Source organism: Pelodiscus sinensis, chromosome 3 (genome assembly GCF_052426305.1).
Source record: "Pelodiscus sinensis isolate ZL-2025 chromosome 3, ASM5242630v1, whole genome shotgun sequence".
Classification (NCBI taxonomy): domain Eukaryota; kingdom Metazoa; phylum Chordata; order Testudines; family Trionychidae; genus Pelodiscus; species Pelodiscus sinensis.
The window spans coordinates 126,146,043-126,167,753 of NC_143054.1; the positions used below are offsets into that span (position 1 = coordinate 126,146,043).

At 44.7% G+C, this 21,711-nt stretch overlaps 1 protein-coding gene across 3 annotated transcripts in view; it reads left to right on the top strand.

Annotated features, from left to right (window-relative positions):
- Positions 1-2,985: 2,985 nt before the first annotated feature.
- The window catches only part of TSNAX (translin associated factor X), a 42,119-nt gene continuing 23,393 nt past the window's right edge, over positions 2,986-21,711 (top strand). The window contains exons 1-5 of one of the 3 annotated variants that reach the window (XM_075924736.2): positions 3,075-3,129; positions 5,652-5,753; positions 6,672-6,812; positions 8,803-8,917; positions 12,922-13,052. In XM_075924736.2, coding sequence (XP_075780851.1) covers positions 6,785-6,812; positions 8,803-8,917; positions 12,922-13,052 — 274 coding nt within the window. In that variant the 5' untranslated portion in view covers positions 3,075-3,129; positions 5,652-5,753; positions 6,672-6,784. Of the gene's footprint in view, positions 3,130-3,300; positions 3,446-5,651; positions 5,754-6,671; positions 6,813-8,802; positions 8,918-12,921; positions 13,053-21,711 lie in introns of those variants that run through there. The other 2 variants (XM_075924737.2, XM_075924738.2) reach the window with 2 other exon arrangements.

Below are 21,711 nucleotides of genomic sequence, written 5' to 3' on the forward strand. Positions count from 1 at the left end.
TCAGGCAGGGTTCAGACAAGCAGTAATCCACAAACTAGAGAGGGTGACCATATTTCCCAAAGGCTGGGATTGGTGTTGCTCACTCAAGTCATGATTGTCCCCACAGGAGCCCTGATTTCCATGGGACTGGACAGGCATTATAGCTCACCCTCTCTCCCCCACACCTCATTTTTTGTGTGCGTGACAAAGGTGGACATTTGTCCTGTTTGCTCTTGGCAACTGATCAAGCTGGCAAAAGCAAACAGGGCAAAGGCTCACTTTTACCCAAAAAAATCAGGATGGCTGGACAGGGCTTAAAAAACAGACTCTCTCAGCCAAATCAGGACATATGGTTACCCTAGCCAGCACGTTCATTACACTAGGAGCAAGGGAGTGGAATGGAATGGAGAAAAAGAGAGACATAGAGAGATGGGGAAAGCACCAAACAGAGAGAGGCCAATTAAGGCCCTGGGCCAGAGCAAGTGGGGGTCCCCTCCCCATCCCTTCTACCTATGGTCCTGCCCCACTACACACCTTTGCCTGCAGCCCTGCCCTGCCCATAGGACCACTTTATTCAGCTCCTTCCCCCACAGCCTTCCCTCTGCTCTACCCACAGTCCTGCCTCATTTTGAACCCCTGCATTGCGGCCTCACAATCTGTTTGCTCCTTTCTGCCCCACCTTGTGACTCCAATACCAGAGACGCTTCTGTCCCCTCACTATCGCCCTGGGGCTATGGTGGAGACTTAGAGCCCCCCTAGTTCTGAGGCCGAGGCAGGGTGTTAGAGCTCTTTCAGTCCTGGGGCTGCAGTGGGGTCTGGGTGCTGGGGCTTTCCCTGCCACTCTGGGCTTCTGAGGGAGACAAGGTTTGGGGACCTTGTTTCTCCTGTTCCACTCAGCACTTTTGCTGGGGAGCAAGATCAGGGTGCAGGGGCTTCTCTAGGCCTGCTGATGCTTCTGCCAGGGTTTCAGGCTTCTGTTGCCCCATAAAAGGATTCTGCTGGAGTGGGACATCAATTTTTCTAGGGTCACCCAATTGGCCAGGGCACTCCTTCTGCCCATTGGATCATCCACTGCTGATGGTAAAGGAGTAAGGAGCATGGGTGACTGAAGGGACTGGGGTTTAGGAAAGGTCAGAGCCAAGAGCAAATCAAGAGTAAATGGGAGAAGGCAGAGTCTATGGCATTGTCAGGCCAGAGTGCTGTGAACATTTCTGATTTCACTCCTCAGAGCTTGTCCTTCTTGCGGATAGCCCACATGATTAGGGCAATGTGAGCAACTTGGGGCTCAGTGTCCATAGAGATGTCTTCAGAGTTTCCTTTAGTAATAGAGATAACAAGGACCCAGATGGGCTTTTCCTCCCTCCCCAATTGCTTCTGCTCTGCACCAGGTTCCTGCCAGGGACAGGCCTTTTCTCCTGGGTCTGATTGTCTTTAGAATCCACTCCTTCTCCCTCAGTCCATTGGCCACCTGGTGGCCTAGAGGGGTCCCTCAGAGGTGATTCTCTTGCCAGTCCAGTCTAGGGTACCTAACGGGGAATGTCACACTCCCCTGCTCTGCTAGACCTGGGCTATGTCTGGATAATGTTTATGATAAGAAGTATTTTCCTGTATTATAGAGCTAATGTCCAGCCAGACTCTGTCCACAGGAAATCACATTGGTGTAAATTGGTAAATTTTACCCTAAACAAAGATCAAATTGTTCTGGATAGATATCAATAGTTAGGCTAGGGTGTACAGTTACTATATGTGAAAGTTGCGTGATACCAATTTTTTCTCATAGATCACACACTTACACTAATTGCAATATGGAACAAGTTCAAGGGAAGTAGCCAGTGCCATAAACCAGTGTTAACTAAAATCCCTGACAATGCAGCAGGAAAATAAACAGGGTTAGTGTTTCTATCTATGTTAGTTGTCTGAGATGGAACTGCACACAGAGTCAAAGGTAGTGGGTGTACTGTGAATCAACATAGTGGCATTACGATACTATCTTATTTGTGGATTATTCATCGCCTTTGACTTGGCAGCTATCTTTGTCAAATGTTGGCACCCTGTAAGGCTCTGATCCAGTACCATTCTTTCTGAGATACTTTGGAAAATTCTCAGGCCTTAGTCTGGTATCACTGAAGGTGACATACAGGCACTTCTCTGCATAGTTATTGGTTGCTCATGCACAACACAGACAAATGTTATTTGACAGTGTGGTTGGAGTTACCATAACTAATAGTATCAGAGGGGTAGCCTCTGGAAATTTCCACTACATGCATCTGACAAAGTGGGTCTTTGCCCACAAAAGCTTATGCTCCTACACTTCAGTTAGTCTGTAAGGTGCCACAGGACTCCTCGTTGCCATAACTAATAGCTTTCTAGAACTTTTTGAGAAGATGCATTTCATGAGTCCTCGTGCATTTTTACTCTTGCTTCCCCCTGGAGTTTTTGTATTTTTTAATCTGGTGGCAATTGTGGAAAAAAGAAAAGTATTTTTTGCAAAAGCAGAGACATTGTTTTGAGAAATTGATTTAAAAATGTTAAAAGTGAAACATTTTAATACGTGGAATTAGATTTTGTATTAAGAACTAAAAGGTTGGAAAGCGAGAATTTGGGATCTAATTTCTCCCCTGCCGGCTAGGAAGGAAAATCTGAGACTTGAACTTTGAGCTGCTGGCTTTTCGTTCCGAGAGGCTGGGGCTCGCGAAAGGCATCGGGTGGGTCACCACGTTCCCAGTAAAGAACTACATTTCCCACAATACACCGGTTTCACGGGTACGTAGTTAGGGTCCTTCAGTGGAGGTACTTTAGCCGTTTGAGGAATGCCTGTGTGGAAGCAAGACTAGTTTCCTTGACCTAACCCCTTCGCGGACAGAAATGCCGACTCCTTCCCCCTACGGTGACGTCTCCATTCTCACCACTTCCCGCTTTATGACCGCATTGAGGGGTTGGCTCCCGCAAGTTGAGGGCTATTGTCAGGCGCTTGCGATAATCACCTGACGGGGTCCTAACGGAAGGGGCGCTCAGGCGGGGCGGCTCAGACTGGAGGCGCTGGTGGCGGCGGTTGGCGGGGCCCAGGAGTGTGTGTGCGCGCGTGAGAGAGAGGGGCGGGGCGTCACCTCCCCCCCCCCCACCCAGCAGGGAACATGAGCGGCAAAGAAGGTGACGCTGGGGTCGCGCTTGGCGGCGCCAGAGCACGTCGCTGCTGCGCCCGGGGGCGGGGAGGGCCCGGCGGGTTCCCCGGCCGCGATCGGTGACCTTCCCCTCCCCCCCCCCCCCCCCCCCCCCGCTGCTCGCCGGCCCCTGGAAGGTTCCACCCCCCCGGGTTCGCGCTGGCGGGAGGCGGGTGGCACCGCGGGAGGGACTCCCCCGCTCCCGAGCTGTGGCTAGAGCCGGGCCCCAGTGCTGCCCCGGCCGGGGCGCAGCGAGGCGCCGGAACGTCTTGCGCCGCCGCTTTTTCGCGCGTAGAATGACTGGGGTACAGTTTGCTTGCAACAGTTATAAATGTGATTACACTGGTATCGCTTATGGGGGCACTAAGCCATAGTGGAGCAAATGCATCATCGTTCCTAGGGATTGTAGCAGCACACTTATACCAGGAAAAAATCCCACCCTTTAACTGGCCCAGGCCCTGGGCTGCCCGAGGGCTACTCAGCTATGGAGGCCACAGTGATACTCACAGAACAAGCCTAGGGCCGCATCTTAAGTGTGGTTGCATATACAGGCAGTCCCCGGGTTACGTACAAGACAGGGACTGTAGGTTTGTTCTTAAGTTGAATTTGTAGGTAAGTCGGAAATGGTGTCCAGATTCAGCCGCTGTTGAAACTGACCAGCAGCGGCTGAATCGGACACGCCTGGGGCAGAGCAGCTGGGGTGCTGCTGGGTTGGTCCAGTAGTGCCGAGGACCAACCCAGCAGCACCCCAGCTGCTATACCCCAGGTGTTCCCAAGTCAGCTGCTGCTGAAACTGACCAGTGGCTGACTACAGGACTTCTTGGAATCAGCCTCTGATCTGTTTCAACAGCTGCTGAATCTGGACTGGGACAGAGCAACTGGGGCGCTGCCGGGTAGGTCACCGCAGCGCCGCACCTCGGCGCTGCGGGGACCAATTGGGCAGCAACCCAGCTGCTCTACCCCAGGTGTCCCCAAGTCAGCTGCTGTTGAAACTGATCAGCGGCTGATTCCAGGAAGCCCAGGGGGCAGAGCAGCTCTGTCTCTGGCTTCCTGTAATCAGCCGCTGATCAGTTTCAAAAGTGGCTGACTTGGGGACGCCTGGGGCAGAGCAGCTGGGGTGCTGCTGGATTGATCCAGTAGCGCCGCACCTTGGTGCTGTGGGACCAACCCGGCAGCCCCCCCAGCTGCTCTACTCCAGGCGTCAGCGAGAAAAGCCTGGTCTGCTGGGGGGGAGGGGGGCGCACTAGCTGCGCCCCCCTCCCCCCAGCAGACCAGGGAGACGCGGAGCGGCTTTTCTCGCCGCGGGAGTCTGTTGTTCCATGTCGGGTGGAGGCAGGGCTCCAAATGTGGCTAGTGTGAGTTAAGGATGTTAATAATTAGTCAACTATCCAATAAGCAAATGCTTATTGGCTAGTTGAGTAGTTGATTCCCCCACTTATTGCCCCCATCAGAGGCAGCAAGTGGGGGGGGGGAGAAGAGGGGATACTTCAAAATGGCAGCACCACAAGGAGCTGACCCCGGACTCCATGTGGTGCTGTCACTTTAAGGGGGTTCTTGTACATTTCAGAGGAGGAATGCAGAAGTACCTATCAACTAGTCAGTGGAAATTCCATCGACTGCTCGACTAGTATATTAACTGATATTTAACATCCTTAGTGTGAGCCAGTCAGTGCCTCTCAGGCTCTGCCCGCAAAGCTAAGCAGCCAGCACCTTCCACAATACCCCGCCGCTCTCTGCATCTCCTCCCTAGGGGCCAGAAATGCTGACACCCTGTATCCGTCTGTTCCAGCCAGCCTGTCTGCTTGCATCTTGAAATGTTCACCCTGCCTGAGAGATGCCTCTCTATTGTGGAGCATGTTCCTAGTGATGGCCATGTTCAAAGGATACCATCCGCAGGTTGCATGTTAAGCCCTGCATAAACCCAAACTGCACTGCGGGCTGCAAACAAACGGGCCGCGGGCCACATGCAACCTGTGGGCCATGTGTTGAGTAGTCCTGTTCTATGTTATGGCGTGAGATTGATCTTGAAACTTCAGTTATGTGAATAGTGTAGCTGAAGTGAATGTTCTTAGGTCTACTTACCACATTATCGTGCATCAACAGGAGACTCCCATCGACTCCCCTTGTGCTCCCAGTTCTGATGGAGTACTGGAGTCGGCATTGGCAAGTGACTTATCATGTCTGATGCTATAAATTGACTCTTGCTGGATTGATTACTGCCTGTTGATCTGGCTGGTAGTGTAGACATGCCCACACTTATACAGATTTTGTACTCGTGTGTAGACCAGTGTTTAGAAGAGGGTGGTATTTAGTGCTGGTGACCTAACTTTTCACAGTTCATTGTGTTCCTACGTGCTCAGTTTGAGGCTCAGTATCCATACAGAGCATTTCCATTACCTCCCTAAAAACACTTCTGAAATGAATGCCATAACATCTGGTCAAAATGTTATTAAATTGGCGATCAATAATACTATTTGAATCTCACTTTTTTCCAATGTGTTTTATTTATAGGATCGGGTGGGTTCAGAAAACGAAAGCATGACAATTTCCCACATGGCCAAAGGAACGATGAAAAAGATAATGCTAATTCATCTTTGGTGGTGTCTTTTAAGTGTAAGTAAAAGTTGAAAGTTCAGACCGTGACCTTAACAATGTGTACAATAAAAGTTAGTGGAAATAAAATATTTAATGATGGAGTAAAATACAGTTGTCCGTAGGCAAGATTAAAATCAGCAAAACATCCTTAAATCTGGAGCTTGATCTCTTGCTTTCTAAGCCAGCAGTGTGCCATGGTAGAGATGATGTGGTAATATTTTAGTTAGGGGAATGGTGAGACACAGCGCTTCTTGCTGATTACAAAGGATATGATTCTGTCATGGACTTCTGAGGCAGAGCAGGAGCCATGTCCCCTAAAACAGCCATCATTAGAGCAGCTTACTGGCTGTCAGCCCTGGAGCAAGTCCCTGGAACAGTTTTCTTCCCTCTTCCTTTCCCCCAGTATTTTTAGTAAAAGGTCGCAGGCTTCTGTGAATTTTTGTTTATTGCCCGTGACTTGTCCCTAGCTTTTACTAATAATACCCAGTACAGAATCATAATGTCACTGATCATCTTTGAAATCAGAGCTTTGTTGCTCAGAAGCAAAAGTTGCAGTTATTTGAGATCAGGGCTCGTTTACACACAAAAGTTGAACTAATCTCATTGTTAAACTGGAACAGACCCATTATTTGTGTTTGAGAGTCTGATTTTGGTTTGTTGTAAACCAAAAACCTGTTTCTAATTTCAATTAAACCAGAATAAGTTTGGTGTAAGACAAAATACGTGCTTATATATAAAAATAGGATTTTGCACTAATTTAACTGCTTTAATCTCCTGCTTCAAATCTTAAACCAATGCAACTTTTATTATGTAGAAAATCCTTAGTGCACCCATGAGGTCAGTTTTGTAGGGCAAAATTGGCTTGATTAAAACACACTAATATCACCCAGGCTCCTGGTTTACTATCTTAACAAGGTTCCTTCACTTTTTTTTAAGGGGTGAGCACTGTGAAGAGGGAAGAATCAGAGGATAATTGTGTGGGATTGTAGAGTCCTTGCAATATGAAAGAAAGCTAGGAAACAGAAATTGTGTGTGATATATATCAAGCAATGGAAAATAATTTATCTGATCAGAAAGGTAAATCCATGTCTTAGCATGATCTAAAATTATCTGTTGCTCAAAGACTAATATAACTAAGATAAACAAACTTTTGTGAAATGAAGACTTTTTTTTGGGTGAACATAGCTATTATTAGAAAAGGTTTATATGACTTTTTTAGAATTCTGATCGTCAGTAATTGATATTGTTTTTCCAAAACTAGATATTTTGTATGTAAACAAATAAAAATAAACTTTATGGTGCAGCTGTAGCATGATTATTAATGGTATTCTGTGTTATATTTCTATGAAAATTAGTTATTAGAATTCTTCAAAAGTAAGTTCATATGAATGACACTTTGCATTTTCTGTTAATGTTTGTGTACTGTTAATTCTCTGATATTAAGGACTTCAAGTTTTCAATACTTTAACCATTCCCTTCCCGGAGGCTCCTGTAATACCACAGTGCAGAGACTAGTATGAATCTACAAATTAGGCTGTGGGCAGTTTGCACTTAAAGCAGAACTGCAATCCAAATTCATACTTTAATAATTAACTATAAGTCTTGTCTAGACTGAGAAAATGCATCCTGTAAGGATATGTGTTGTTAAATAGCGCAGTATTAAACATTATTTTTCTTTTAGTGTGAATAAAAACAGTTGTGTTTAGAAACATGCTAATTGGTTGAAACACAAAATGACATGTACATTTACAATATAGCTGGGAGTGTACCTTCCAGCACCAGTTGAAATATGTGCACTTGCTCTACTAAAGTTAGCATGTTAAAATAGCTGTAGAGCTGGGAGTGGCATTAGTGGCAGTCAGATCATACTTACAATCTGAGTACAAACCCTCCCAGATCCCCCAGGTATGTAGTGGGTGGTAAGCTTGAGCCACTGACCATACTACCACTGATTATACTGCTGTTGTTTTTTGCACACTAACTTGAATGGAACTAGCATATTCATGTTGGGAAGTATGCTCCCTAGCTGCACAGTATACATGTACCTTAATTACTTGTTTTCTCATATGTTTTCTCAATATGAACAAGGTCTTCCTCTCCAAATTTGGCATGATATTCAAAGAACAATTGCATTTTCTGTGTAAATCTTTTTAGTAAAATATTTACTAATTCTTTCAGAGAGAACATATACAAATTCTCACTTTTTTAAATATGCCGTTATCCTCAGATTTATTGTACTTTGCAACTGATTAACTGTGCCCTTTTGCTGTCCTTTATATTTAGTAAACAATCTCAGTGTTGACCAGACACTGTCCAACTTCTAACTTCTCTCCAATCTGAAGAATAGCTTTTCAACTTGAATTTATTACTAATATGTGTGCCTCTTTCAATATGTTTGTCCTCTATGGAATTGAGTGTATGTATCTAGCTGCAAACTAGAGAGAAAGTAAGACCCTAGTACAAATGAACCGAGAATAACAGAAAAAAGGGAGGAAGAATGAACAACAGAAGAAAGTATACATTTTTTCTGATACCTGTGAAACATTCAGAAATTTTTGACTGTAACAGCTAATCCTCTAGGAATCATCATTATCTCTAAACAAACTGTTCACATAGACTTGTAATACAGATGTAACATGCATTCCCGATGTTTCTGCCCCCAAAGAGTGAGCATGGCTGGAGGAAGTGTTAAGACAGGAGAAGAAACAGATTAGTACAAATCCAATATAAAGTTACAGCAGCTGATTAGTCATATAACTTATGATGAAGCTAAGTTAAACAAGATCCTCCATTGTGGCAGCAGGATTAGGCCATAAATTAGAATATTAGAAATAAAAATGACAGTCTTTTACTACTTTTAAAATGTATTTACATTTTATTGTGTTTTCTGTGCAGTAACATCTAGATAAGCATTGTAATGGTATGACTTTATTTATATAAAAATCTAAAATGTGAAATAATGGAAGATTAAATGGTTCTTGTACACAAATAGTATGGTAATAGAATGCTTAATATTGTATTACATTGCATATGAGAATTGTTTTTGTCATCTGCATTTGGTGTTTAGCATTTCAACTGGAGCTTGATACAAGACATGATAAATATGAGAGGCTTGTGAAACTTAGTCGTGATATAACTATTGAAAGCAAAAGGACGATATTCCTACTTCACAGGATTACTAGGTGAGTTGCAATATTAATTCACATTTCCATGCTGACCCAGAAACTTCTTATTTCTCTGTTGTGTTTTTTTGTATACATGAGTAACAGATGCAATATTCTGCTGAGACAGACATCAAAGAAGATAAACATAGGCTCAGGTTGTTTCCAATAAGCTGTGTTTTTTTTTAAATTTCCTCTACAAGGATATGTAAGGCAGTGGGTACTAGGGAAGTAAAGGAGTAGTCGACTACAGGCAGTCCTCGGGTTACGTACAAGATAGGGACTGTAGGTTTGTTCTTAAGTTGAATCTGTATGCAAGTCGGAACTGGCGTCAGCCGCTGCTGAAACTGATCAGCGGCTGATTCCAGGAAGCCTGGGGCAGAGCAACTCTGCCTTGGGCTTCCTGTAGTCAGCTGCTGGTCAGTTTCAGCAGCGTCTGACTTGGGGACGCCTGGGGCAGAGCAGCTGGGGTGCTGCTGGGATGCTCCAGTAGCGCGGCTCCTCGGCGCTACTGGAGCAACCCAGCAGCACCCCAGCTGCTCTGCTCCAGGCGTCCTGATTCAGCCGCTGCTGATATTGACCAGCAGTGGCTGAATCAGGACGCCTGGGGCAGAGCAGCTGGGGTGCTGCCGGGCTGGTCCGGAGCGGCGCTGCAGGACCAACCCGGCAGCCCCCAGCTGCTCTACCCCAGGGGTAGGCAAGAAAAGCCTGGTCTGTTGGGGGGGGGGGCACTAGCTGCACCGCCCCCCCAGCAGACCAGGGGGACAGGAGCAAAGCCGCGGAGCACGCCCGCAGCGGGACAGCCCAAGCGCGTGCTCCAAGGCATATTCAAGCAAAGTGCGTGCTCCTGGGCGGCTTTGCTCGGGTGTCCCTGGTCTGCTGGGGGGGGTCCAGCGGCTTTGCTGGACCCTCCCAGCAGATCAGGGAGACCGGGAGAAGCTTTTCTCACCCCGGAGGACACGGGTGGCGACCCGCCGCCCGTGAGCTCCAGGGCGAGAAAAGCCCCGTTCGTAAGTGCGGATCCGACATAAGTTGGATCTGCGTAAGTCGGGGACTGCCTGTATATGATTAACCAGTAAGCCTAAATTTATCAGTTAATCTAGTCAAGTACTCGTATTCCCCCCCCCCTTGCTGTCTCTGTATCAGCAAGGGGGAGCAGGAGTCGGTGCTGGAGTCAGATGACTTAAAAGCTGGTTCCCCCCAGCACCGGTGCTGCCTGTCCCCTTCCACTCCCCCCGTGCTGCTGCTCTATAAGAAGCAGCACCAGGGTGGGGACAGGGGAGGCTGCTGCGAAGCCCTTGTCTTTGGGGCATCCGAGCTCTCTGTGGACACGGGCTGCTGTTTCTGTATTGGAGGCAGCAAAGGGTGGAAGAAACAGAAGCTGGTGCTTGGTAGGGTTGTCAGATGGTTGAGCAAAAAAAAAAAAACGCGCCCAGAGTGGCAGTTGCGGCCCCGCCTCCTGTTATTTTCAGGAATAATGGCATTGAACAAGAGGGTTTTTGTTGCGCAAGAAGGAGCAGTGTAGACAGCTCCTTCTGGCACAAGAGCCTCTTCTGCAAAAATGGCGGATCATTAGGTCTGCAAATGAGGCTCGGCAATATTCCACGTTTAGCCTCATTTGCATATTTCTCGCGCAAGAAGCCGCAAGTGTAGACATAGCCAGTGTGAGTGCTATTGTCAGTAGGGTGCCGGCAGCTGCCATTTTTAAACCTTGATGCTGTCCAGGCTTGCTTTGAGCAGAGGTAAACAATATAGTGGTTATCATTCTCGTGGCCACTAGATCCTTGCTGCCTAACACTGTGTCTATTGCTACACAAAGTATAGTGTGGAACTTTCAGGAGGAAAAAGGCTTGTTTGTAGACTCAGCGTAGGTACTTAAATGTTCAGTCCTTCCTTTTGTCTCTGCGAGTTTAGACTCTTTTGTATCCTGAAATCCTGTTTCCTGTAGAAGTGTATTACTGGTGGTTTGCTGTACTGTCTGTACTTCCCTTTCCCTCTGTCTTAACTATTCAGTATAGAGCCCAGTTTCAGAATTCTAACCGCCTTTAAACATTTGTTCAAAACCTAACTCAGCCAAAGCCACAAAATAATTTTTAAAAATATGTTGTACATTTATAATACAATGTACATTGTTGGTTGTTTTAAGTACACTAGATGAACTATCCTTTAAATACTGTATATCAGTGGTACTCAAACTTTTTTTCACGCACCATTTGAAAATTGATGAGGATCTCAGTGAACTACTCAATGATCTTTCCAAATGTTGCTTGTACCATTAGCTAACTATTGTAAAGGGCTTTGGACAAAAGCACTATATAAATAACCCTTAATAATAAATAATAATAATTATGAACTTTACAACTCATTTTTATATCAGTAGGAGTCTCTTCCCTGTCACAGCAGCCATAGAGCTAACTCTTGGAAGAAAGGCATCACTCCTCAGCAGGCACAGTCCAGTAGCTAGGGAAAACAGCCTCTTTCTCTGGCTGCCACAGCCCAGCATGTCCCATTTCTCACCCGATTGCCTCCCCCACACTTCCTATTTCCCCCACTTCACTCACTGCCTCCTCCTCCTATCCCCAGTTTCTCCCAAGGCTACCAACTCACCTTTCATGTGAGGGTCCAGGCACCTGATTGGTGGAACCATGCCTGGAAACCACTAATTAGGCTGGCAGCCCTTCATTCTCTTGAGTGGGACCATCCAGGTGTGCACCTTAGGGGAAACTGTCCACGGACCACTTGAATGTAGTTTGTAAACCATTAGTAGTCCACGGGCCACAGTTTGAAAGCCTCTGTTGTTTATATAAAATATAATGTAACAGCAGTTGTGGATCATATATGATAGAGGTTTCTGTAGACCATTGGTTCTCATAGTGTGATCTGCGACCGTCTTGCAAGTGGGCCGCAGGCTCGCGGCTCACCCCACTCTCCTGCAGCGGAGAGCCTACACTGGCACTCCAGCACTGTGCCCTCATCCTTGCGGGCTGGATCCAGCTTGCAGGGGAAGGAAGCAGCTCCACATACTGCCACTCCTTCCACAGCTGCAGGAACAGCAGCTCAGGAAACCATTTACCTGGAGGCTTTCCCCGCTGCTCCCATTGGCCAGAATCCCGGCCACTGGGAGCAGCAGGGAGCAGTGCCTGGGAGCAGCGGGAGGCATGGAACCAGGTACGCGTCCCCCATACTCCTTATCCCCCTCAAGTACCCATCTCCCACTGAGACCCCACACACTGTACCTGCTACAGCATCCTCCCTTCCAGACTCCTCCACTCTCAGCCTGCTCCTGCACCCAACCTCCCGGCCAGACCCTCCCCCCATCCCATTCTTGCACCCTAGTTTCCACCCAGACCCCACATCCTTAGCCTGTTCCTGCACCCAACTTTCCAACCAGACCCCTCCACTCCCAGCCTGCTCCTGCACTCCTCCTGGCCAGACTCTGTACCCTCACCCCTTTGTGCATCCATTTTGTCATCATGGGTGATTGGTTGGTGGTTCACAGAGGGTTTGTGTTGAGCCGGGTGGGCTGCAGGCCAGAAAGTTTGAGAACCACTGCCTTAGTGGCATATTTCATAAATACTGCTTAAAAACATATAAAGTAGATCCTTACGCTGTTAATCAATCGTATTACAAAATGCTGTGAATTTTGGGTATGGGAGACGGGACTTCTGCAGATTTTTTTTTTCTAGCTTTTCTGTATAATTTAGTTTGAAGCTTGTTATTATCTTCCTTGTTATTTCTGCTTTCATCATAATTAAAGTAACAGCCTGAAATAAGCAGAAATCTATTCAGACTGGGTTTGACTGGTCGATTATCTTAAAGGTAGTTCTTTTTAGCATCTGTAGTAGAATTCAAAGGTACCTACTTCCACTAGATCAGAAAGATTCATTTTAACTTTTTCATTCCAAAATATTGAATTTTGACTGCACTAATTAAACAGTTATTAGTAAAAGATAATGTAATTTAACTCTTTGTTGATGTTCTAATATCTGCCACTTTGTAATTTTATTTGTGTTCTGTGTTTACAGTGCCCCCAATAGGGAGGAAATACTAAATGAATCTGAGGCCAAATTAGAAGCTGTCAGACAGAAAATTAAGCAAGTAGCACAAGAACTGGTAGGAGAAGATATGTATCAGTTTCACAGAGCCATTTCTCCAGGTAAGTCTACATTGCGCTAGGATGTATGCTCACATTGGGCCGAATTCAGTTTAGATACAACTCCATTACTTCCGCAGCCATGCATTTACTTACACCAGGGCTGAATTTGCAGTTTAAAACATAGATTGTGTTTTTTCTCTTTTTGAAGATTAAAAAGCATGCTCTTGATTATATTTCATAACGCTAAAATATGTAAACACATTATATAGATATGAGTATTAAGCACAAACTCTAATGTGTGCACCATTCAAACTTCCCCCCTCGATTTCAACTTCTCTGTGTAAATGGCAGTCTTTTTATAAACAAGTTTCAAAGGTCATCTTAGTTTTTCAGCTGCACTGATGGACACAATATGTTGAGTTTTCCCACAGAGTTTTTTATATCCTTCTCTCACATGCAAAAGAACTGTATTTAGGCACTATCTGTGGCACTAGTGATCAACAGAAACTCTGGCTGTAAACATCACTTGGTCTTTAGGGGTATGTCTACACTACCCTCCTAATTCGAACTAGGAGGGTAATGTAGGCATACCGCACTTGAAAATGAAGCCTGGGATTTGAATTTCCCGGGCTTCATTTGCATAAGCCGGGCGCCGCCATTTTTAAATCCTGGCTCGTTCGAACCCCGTGCCGCGCGGCTACACGCGGCACGGACTAGGTAGTTCGGACTAGGCTTCCTAGTCTGAACTACCGTTACTCCTCGTGGAATGGCATTCAGCTCCTGGGCCTAAGGTTCCCCACCCCTGCTCTAAGAAATTGAATAGCATGAGCTGACTGTATTGTGAATATCTTGTTTTTATTTGAAATCTTTATTTGCGTATGTAAGTGCCTTTTGCATTAAGGTGATTCTTATATCATCAGTGAATCCTTAAATGCAGTTCTCTGGTGCTTATGACTAGGGATGTGAAGGTTTAACCAGTTAACTGATGGCTCTGGAGCAGCTCTCCACTTGTCATGGGCAGGGGGCCGCTCCAGCCATGCAGGAGGCCCTCCACAGACAGGGGATGCTCCAGCACAGCCCCTGACTGTGGGAAGCCCTGGCCCACCTGCCTGCCGTGAGGGGGATCTTTCAACCCAGTACCCTCCCTCCACTTGCCCCCCTTTTAATTCATTAACCAGTTAAACAATATGTTTAACCAGATAGTCAGTTAAACAGGATTTTACATCCCTAGTTTTGACCTGGTATCAAGTATGAACAGTTTGAGGCCTGATGGAAATATACACAATGCCAATAAAATCTATGGTGTGCATAGATTCCCTTTTGGCTCATATTTCACACCATGTTATAATCCAGCATAGTTTGTGGTGTGCACAGCATTTAAAGGCTCTGCTTCATGTAGCTATCAGAGCATATAAATTTTAAGCAGCATTTTAAGTGTAAAAGGACTCAAATTGCATACAATTCAGAATACTGGAGTAGTAGGGATGTTAAATTGAGGTTAATCAGCTAATTAAGTAGTCGATAGAATACTCTATCGATAGGAGAGTACTCGCTACCCCCGCCGTGGCTTTGTACTTTAAATATAGTAAAATGCAGAGCTGCAGCGGGGTTAGCTCCTTGGGCCGGCTCGCACCAGCTCCAGGACACTGTGGCTCTGCTCCCCCTCCTCCGCCCCCCCATCTTCCTGCACCGTGGAGACCGTGCTGGGGGAACTGAATTTTCAAGAAGCAGCAAGCAGGGGGAAAGCGAGTAGTCGATTCGATTACCCAAGAAGCATATGCTTATCAGTTAGTCGACTAGACGACTACTCCCTTACATCCCTACACTGGCGACCTCATAGCAGAGGCTTAGAAAGCAAATGAGAAAACCTGACACACTCTAGGTGTTGGAGAATGCTCTTGGGGAGTGGGGGTGAATGCACTGATATACAGGCAGTCCCCGGGTTACGTACAAGATAGGGACTGTAGGTTTGTTCTTAAGTTGAATCTGTATGTAAGTCGGAACTGGCATCCAGATTCAGTCGCTGCTGAAACTGATCAGTTTCAACAGCGGCTGAATCTGGACATCAGTTCCGACTTACATACAGATTCAACTTAAGAACCCCAGGCGTCCCCAAGTCAGCTGCTGCTGAAACTGATCAGCAGCTGATTCCAGGAAGCCCGGGGCAGAGCAACTCTGCCTCGGGCTTCCTGTAGTCAGCCGCTGGTCAGTTTCAGCAGCGGCTGAATCAGGACGCCTGGGGCAGAGCAGCTCGGGTGCTGCTGGGTTGGTCCAGTAGCGCGGCCGCTCCTCGGCGCTACTGGACCAACCCAGCAGCACCCCAGCTGCTCTGCCCCAGGCGTCCTGATTCAGCCGCTGCTGAAACTGATCAGCAGCGGCTGAATCAGGACTCCTGGGGCAGAGCAGCTGGGGTGCTGCCGGGTTGGTCCAGTAGCGCCAAGGAGCGGTGCTGCGGGACCAACCGGCAGCGCCCCACCTGCTCTACCCCAGGCTTTGCTCCACGTCTCCCTGGTCTGTTGGGGGGGGGGGGGGCACTAGCTGCGTTCCCCCCCCCCCCCCAGCAGACCAGGGAGACGTGGAGCAAAGCGGCGGAGGACCCGGGCCGGACCGCGGCGCTTCCAGATCAGCGCCGAGGTCCGGCCCAGGTCCTCTGCGGCTTTGCTCAGCGTCTCCCTGGTCTGCTGGCTCCCCCAGCAGACCAGGGAGACGGGGAGCAGCTTTTCTCGCCCCGGAGGAGGCGGGCGGCAGGACCAGGCGTCCCTCCGCTCCAGTCCTCCGGGGCGAGAAAATCCCCGTTTGTAACTGTGGATCCGACATAAGTCGGATCCGCGTAACTCGGGGACTGCCTGTAGTTCATTTTAAAGACATAGCACCAATTTGAAAAATCACATTTCTGTGTGAAATGTCTGTAAACTTGCTCTAATTTCAAGTAGCACCTAAGATCACAATAACTGAAAGGAATGAATGAAAGTAGCAATTAATTTCTAATTTTTGTGCTTTCAATAAGATCACTTCAGTGACAGCACCCAGGACAGTTTAATATGAAGATGTAATGACAGGAGGCCATGTATTTTCTGTTCTGGATTAATCAGATGGGTTGTGGGCTTTCACCTTCATCCTGAGTGTTGGTATAAATTATGCTCATGTTCTGGTTGAGGTCCCTGAAGGGTACCATAATGCCACAGTATTTTTCATACACCGGTACAACAGGAATGTCACTGAATATGTAGTTGAATATGTAGCTGACATATTAATAATACAAAGCGCTTTAAACTCCAACGAGTAGTCTTGGGTAAGGTGTTGATGGTATCAGAGAGGGCTAAAGGTCAATGAAAGAAATGTCCAGATGATTCTGTAAATTATTTAGGCACCGCCTTTGATGCCAGAGATCCAGTGGACAGAGTGAAGTTAATTACTCAGCTGCCACTGCCAACAGATGTTATCCATCTAAGATCCTTTCTGGAGCTGACAGAGTTTTGTATGAAACTTGCTCCACAACATGAAGAAAAGGCAACCCCCTTTTTAAAAAATGGTTCAAGACAAATGAGGCACAGAATTGGACTCCAGCTCATACCAAAGCAGTAACTCAATTTAAAGGAGCCTTACTGCAGATCTGGATAACTAGACCCTGAAAAACCTTTCGTGTTAGAAGTTAGTGCTACAGAGTCAGCTTGGGAATGATCTTAATGCAGGAAGACAAACCAGTGCCTTCCAAATATTGGATGAGACTGAAGTAAAATTTTTGCCTTGCAAAATATAGTCATTGGTAGTATATTGGGGTATATTTCATTTTAGTTACTTGACAGGACATACCTTTGTCATTCTGTGAACCCTGCATACTTCCAAAAGATTACCAGTGTGGTGCCCCAAATTTAGTGGAGCTACATATGTGTATACCTAAGGATGGCTTTGAAGATAAGAGGTGACAAGAAAAGTAATGAATCAGCTTATTGGAATAGCACATGTGACCAGTTAGCTAAGTAGGCAGCATGGGGAAACAGTTTGTTGGATGAAACTAAATAAGAGGGCCAGGTATAGTTAGTAGTTAATCCCAAAGTGGAGTTTACGGATCATGGTCTGGTACAGGAAGAAGTAAACAGATAAAAAAGGATGTCACGAGGGTAGGGAAATTTAATAAAACAGAAGTGGAAGTGACTACAGAAGGCTTAATCTCGATGAAAACTGGAGAACATTGGAAATGGGTAATACCTGAATTTATAGGATTAAATTTACTGTTGTGGGTTCATGACAGACATGGACATCAGGGAATTGATTAAAAGTAAGGAGTGATTCAGGTGAGATGGTTGGTAAATCATGGCAAGGATGTAAAAAAGTATGTTCAGAGATATTTTCCTTGTGCAGCAGGGAATGCAGATTGTTGACTCAAAGGGGTCCCTTCATTGTGTCTTAGTTCTAGAATACAATTTGATTCCATTGGATCACTGCTCCAAACAGCAAAGTGGAATAAGCTTCCGCTGGTAATTGTAGATTCTTTCACAAAATGAGCACAGGCTATCCTTACGAGAAATAAATCTGCAAACGAAATTCTTACTGAACAAGTGTTCTCAAGAAGGCGTATCCCTGAAAGGATAGGCTCAGGTCAGAGAACTAGTTTCACTGGTAGGTAGCATGATGAAAAATGCCATGAAAATCTGTGGAATTGATCAATGATTTCATATCTCTTACCATCCCCATGTAAGTGGACAGATAGAAAAGATGACTAGAGCTATAAGAAGTCCCCAATTTATGAATTGGGTGTGTTCCAAAAGTTTGTTTGTAAGTTGGATGGAACTCAGAACACATTTCCCATAGATACAATGTTATAAATAGTGTTTAGGTTCCCAGGCTAGTCCACAGAAGCCTATTTTACCCATAATGTAGCTGAAATATTGTATATTTGCAATGAAAAATAGTTGAAATAGATTTTTATATAACCTTGAATTGCTGGTGCTTGAGGCAAGGCAGGTTGAATTAGATAAGAATGAGGAAGCAGGTGGAAATTCTGAAGGGCACTTCTGGGTATGCCACTTGTCCCCCTACCCTACTCCCCCAGCATGGGCTGTGCCTAACCCTTACTCACCAAGAGGTGGTAAGCAGCACAAGCGTGGCCTGGAGGACTCCAGAAGAGGAGAGGGTGACCGTGTAGCCAGGGGTCGGGGTGAAGCAGCAGTTTCCCCTTCAGAGTGCCATTTCTCTCTAGCCATTGGCTGTGCAGCTGCCACCTGCTGCTCTGAAGTCTCCAGCCAGCACTCGCACTGTGTGTGCTACCTCCTGCCTGATCTCCTGAGGCTGCAGATGAGCTTTGTATGTATGTGCTAATGTTTGTAAGTTGGATGTTTTGTAACTTACTGAGTGCCTGTATAGGTAATGGCCATTGTGACTAAGCAAAACTGAATGGACATGGGACTTGCCCATGTGATTCCATACTCTCTTTACCTATAATTTCCCACAGTAAGAATAATGGGATTCCATTCCACATGGCCGAGGCTATAAAAGGCCATAGAAACACCTTCTTTTTGCTTCTTTCCTGGTCAGACCTCTGAACTATAGACTTATACTAATGGGAGCATTCTAACAAAGGGACTGAGGTGCTTCCAGTGATTTGGAAGCAGCCAGAACCTTATCAAGCCAGCAGTTTATTCCATTGCTGCTATAAGGCTGAACCTAGAACTTTGCAATTATTGTGTGTATTTGATTCCTTTAACTAATTTTAACTCTCATCTTTCTTTTATAAATCTTTAGATTTTTAGATATTAAAGAATTGGAAACAGTGGTTTTTTTGGGGGGTGTATGTGAGATTTGAGTTGTATATTGATTTGGGTGTATGGATGGTCCTTTGGGCTCAGAAAAATCTTTTATCTGATGAGATTGGTTGTAAAGAGCCACTCATCTCTGAATCCAGTATTTTTGGTGGTAAGATAAAGACTGGAATGCATCAGGAAACTGCTCTTATATGACTTTTTGTTAGCCAGTGTGCTGAGACAGAAGTTACTTTTGTGGCTGGTTTGATGCATCTTATGGGGGAATAACCACCAGTGTTTTGGAGTGTAGTTGCTCTATTTCTCAACATTGTGACCTGTTATGAGTTGTGACCTACTGAAGCACAAGGACTTCTACTCTCTATTCAGGAGTTGGGGTGATGAGAGAGAAAAGTAGGATAGCTTTAAAAAAAAAGTAGAATCCAGATTAGGCACAGTGGAGTTTGTAAACTTGCTAGATCTTTCCTGAAAGTTATAATACCCAGAAAGCCTTTAATAGGTCCCAGAGTTTTAACCTTGACCTTTTAATAGCTTTAAAATTTTCCACTCCAAGTTAGTATATTTAAAAAAGCCCTTTGCACTAGTTCTTATTATGGACTAGTACAGAAACTGTGCACAATTTTTGGACCAAAACATTTCTGAATTAAGAATGAATTGAAAAAAGAATTTAAAAAATGCCAGTGTCCCATATCTCAAAAGCAGCTTGTCCAATTAACCTCACACTTCCTAAAAATATTCTCCTCTGGCTTGAAATCAAACATGAGACATCCTCTTGCTCTCCACCCTACCTCTCTCAGAAAGAATAATAAGGGGCTATAACTAGACTTACAATGAAAACTATCTTAACCACCTTAATTATGGATTCATGACTGTAGCTGCATAATAAAGATGGCTGATATTTATTTTATTTGGTATAATAACGGTTAGTCTATAAATAGAACAGTGCAAGATGCTGGGAATATTGTTTGCCACTTTAATTGTTAAATGTTTTTTTTGGGGTAATTCCAAATAGTTGTTCTTTTGACTTAAAGATAAAACAATTCTGGCAGCGCACTAAAGGAGTTTGATGCTTTCCCTCATTAAGCATAGTGCTAATGGCACGCAGGATGTTTCCCCAAAGGATACTTGTCTGAGCTCAAACACTGAGTATAGTACTAATAATTGAGCAACAAAACCTGATGCCTGTTTTCTACACTTAACAGTACAGATTGTCCCAAGGGATGATTAAACAAGCAAACATACTTTTTACTGAAATATTCTGAAATAACTAGTCACTTTTTAAATGTTTAACTTTTAATTTGTTGTGAATGTTCTGTTTTCCTGATATTTTAAAAATGTCAGCATTTGGAACATAGAATTCCTGCTCCTTGCCTCAATTTGTGATATATAACCATTATATCCTGTGAGGAAATGTGAAATGTGTGTTGTTTTTCTTTTTAATTTTATCAGGAAGTCAGGAAGACTGGCAAAGATTCTAGGCATAAACTCTAAAATGAAGGAGAGACAAAGTAGCTTTTCATGATGACTCTTTAGTCTATTCCAGTAAATTAATACTGTGACAGTGTCACTAATGTACACCAAATGCACACTCTAAAATGAAGCACCCCAAAACACATGCTTTATAAATAGTAAGATTTGTGGAAATACTTGAAAGTATATTTTGAGGATAATTTGCATAAATGTAGTAATTCCATTATGCTCGAAAGATAAGCCTTTCTCAAGCTTTACCTTCTTAGGCAACTGCTGCAAACAAATATTTATTATCATGATAGAGGTTAATTATGATAGCCATGCATTTGATAGACACTTTTACAGAATGCATTTAGGACTTGTGAGTGGTGAAGGACGAAATCCACTACTTCATAAGGACACAATTCTAGATATTTGTCTAAGCATTAATCAGTTGGGGCATGATTCTCCTCCCTGATACATCCATGAAAGTCAAGAGTGCCTAGAACAGTAAGACCCTGATCTGTTTGGAGCCTTTCTGCATTACTGTAATACAAATTAATCACAGGTGTAAGTAGGGCTTTGTCTAGCTGAGCTTTTCCATTGCATTACGGCTGGTGTGCCTTCACTGGTAGGTAGAAGTGGGAACTCTTGTGACGGAAAGGATAGGTTACCATCAGCTTTTTACCACCATGCTTTTACTTTCTCTCAACAGAATTAGATTACATTATTATAACAATGTCAGCATCTTGTCTTGCCTGGTGTTCCCATGGTTGCTGTGCAGGGTAAAATTACAGGGATGAGAGCAGCAATGGAATTATGAAACATCTGGGTTGACAAAGCTTAAGAACACAATTTCTTCTCTATAGGCACTATCTGTGCTAGAATAAGACTCGCGCTGAAAAATTTAATTGTGGCCAAACAGTGTTATATGGCTTAGGTCTTGCTTGTGGCCTTGTCCTCTGTAGGGATGTTTTGCAGGTCTAATGAATATGGCATATACAACACAGGAAGCCAGTCTCTGGCAAGGTGCACAATATTGTTGCCCTGACTAGTGTAGACAAGAAACTTACGTTGATGGAATGGGAAATATTATTATCCTGCTAGAGGAACACATTTTAGCCCAGTTAGTTACCTGTGTCATAATGTGGTGTACTAGCATGAATGTATGAGGGCTGCTTTCCTGTCTAAATATCCAAGAAAAAGCCATGTTTAAACAAGGTTATTTTTGTAGAGTATGCAGGGATCTGTTGAATAGAAACTGCATTGGCTGATAAAGTTTCTGTATAGTGACCATACAAGTATTTTTCCACTCTCCTGTTTTTGTTCATGCCATTAGTCTTTATTTTTTTTATACAATAAACATCTCATATGAAACTTACCTTCACAACTCCTTTTTATGTATATATCTCAAAACAATTTTAATATACAGTTCTAAAACAATAGATGTGGGATGGTTCCCCACTGTTGATTTTAAGGAAGTTATAGAAGAACTGTAGCAAAAATGATTA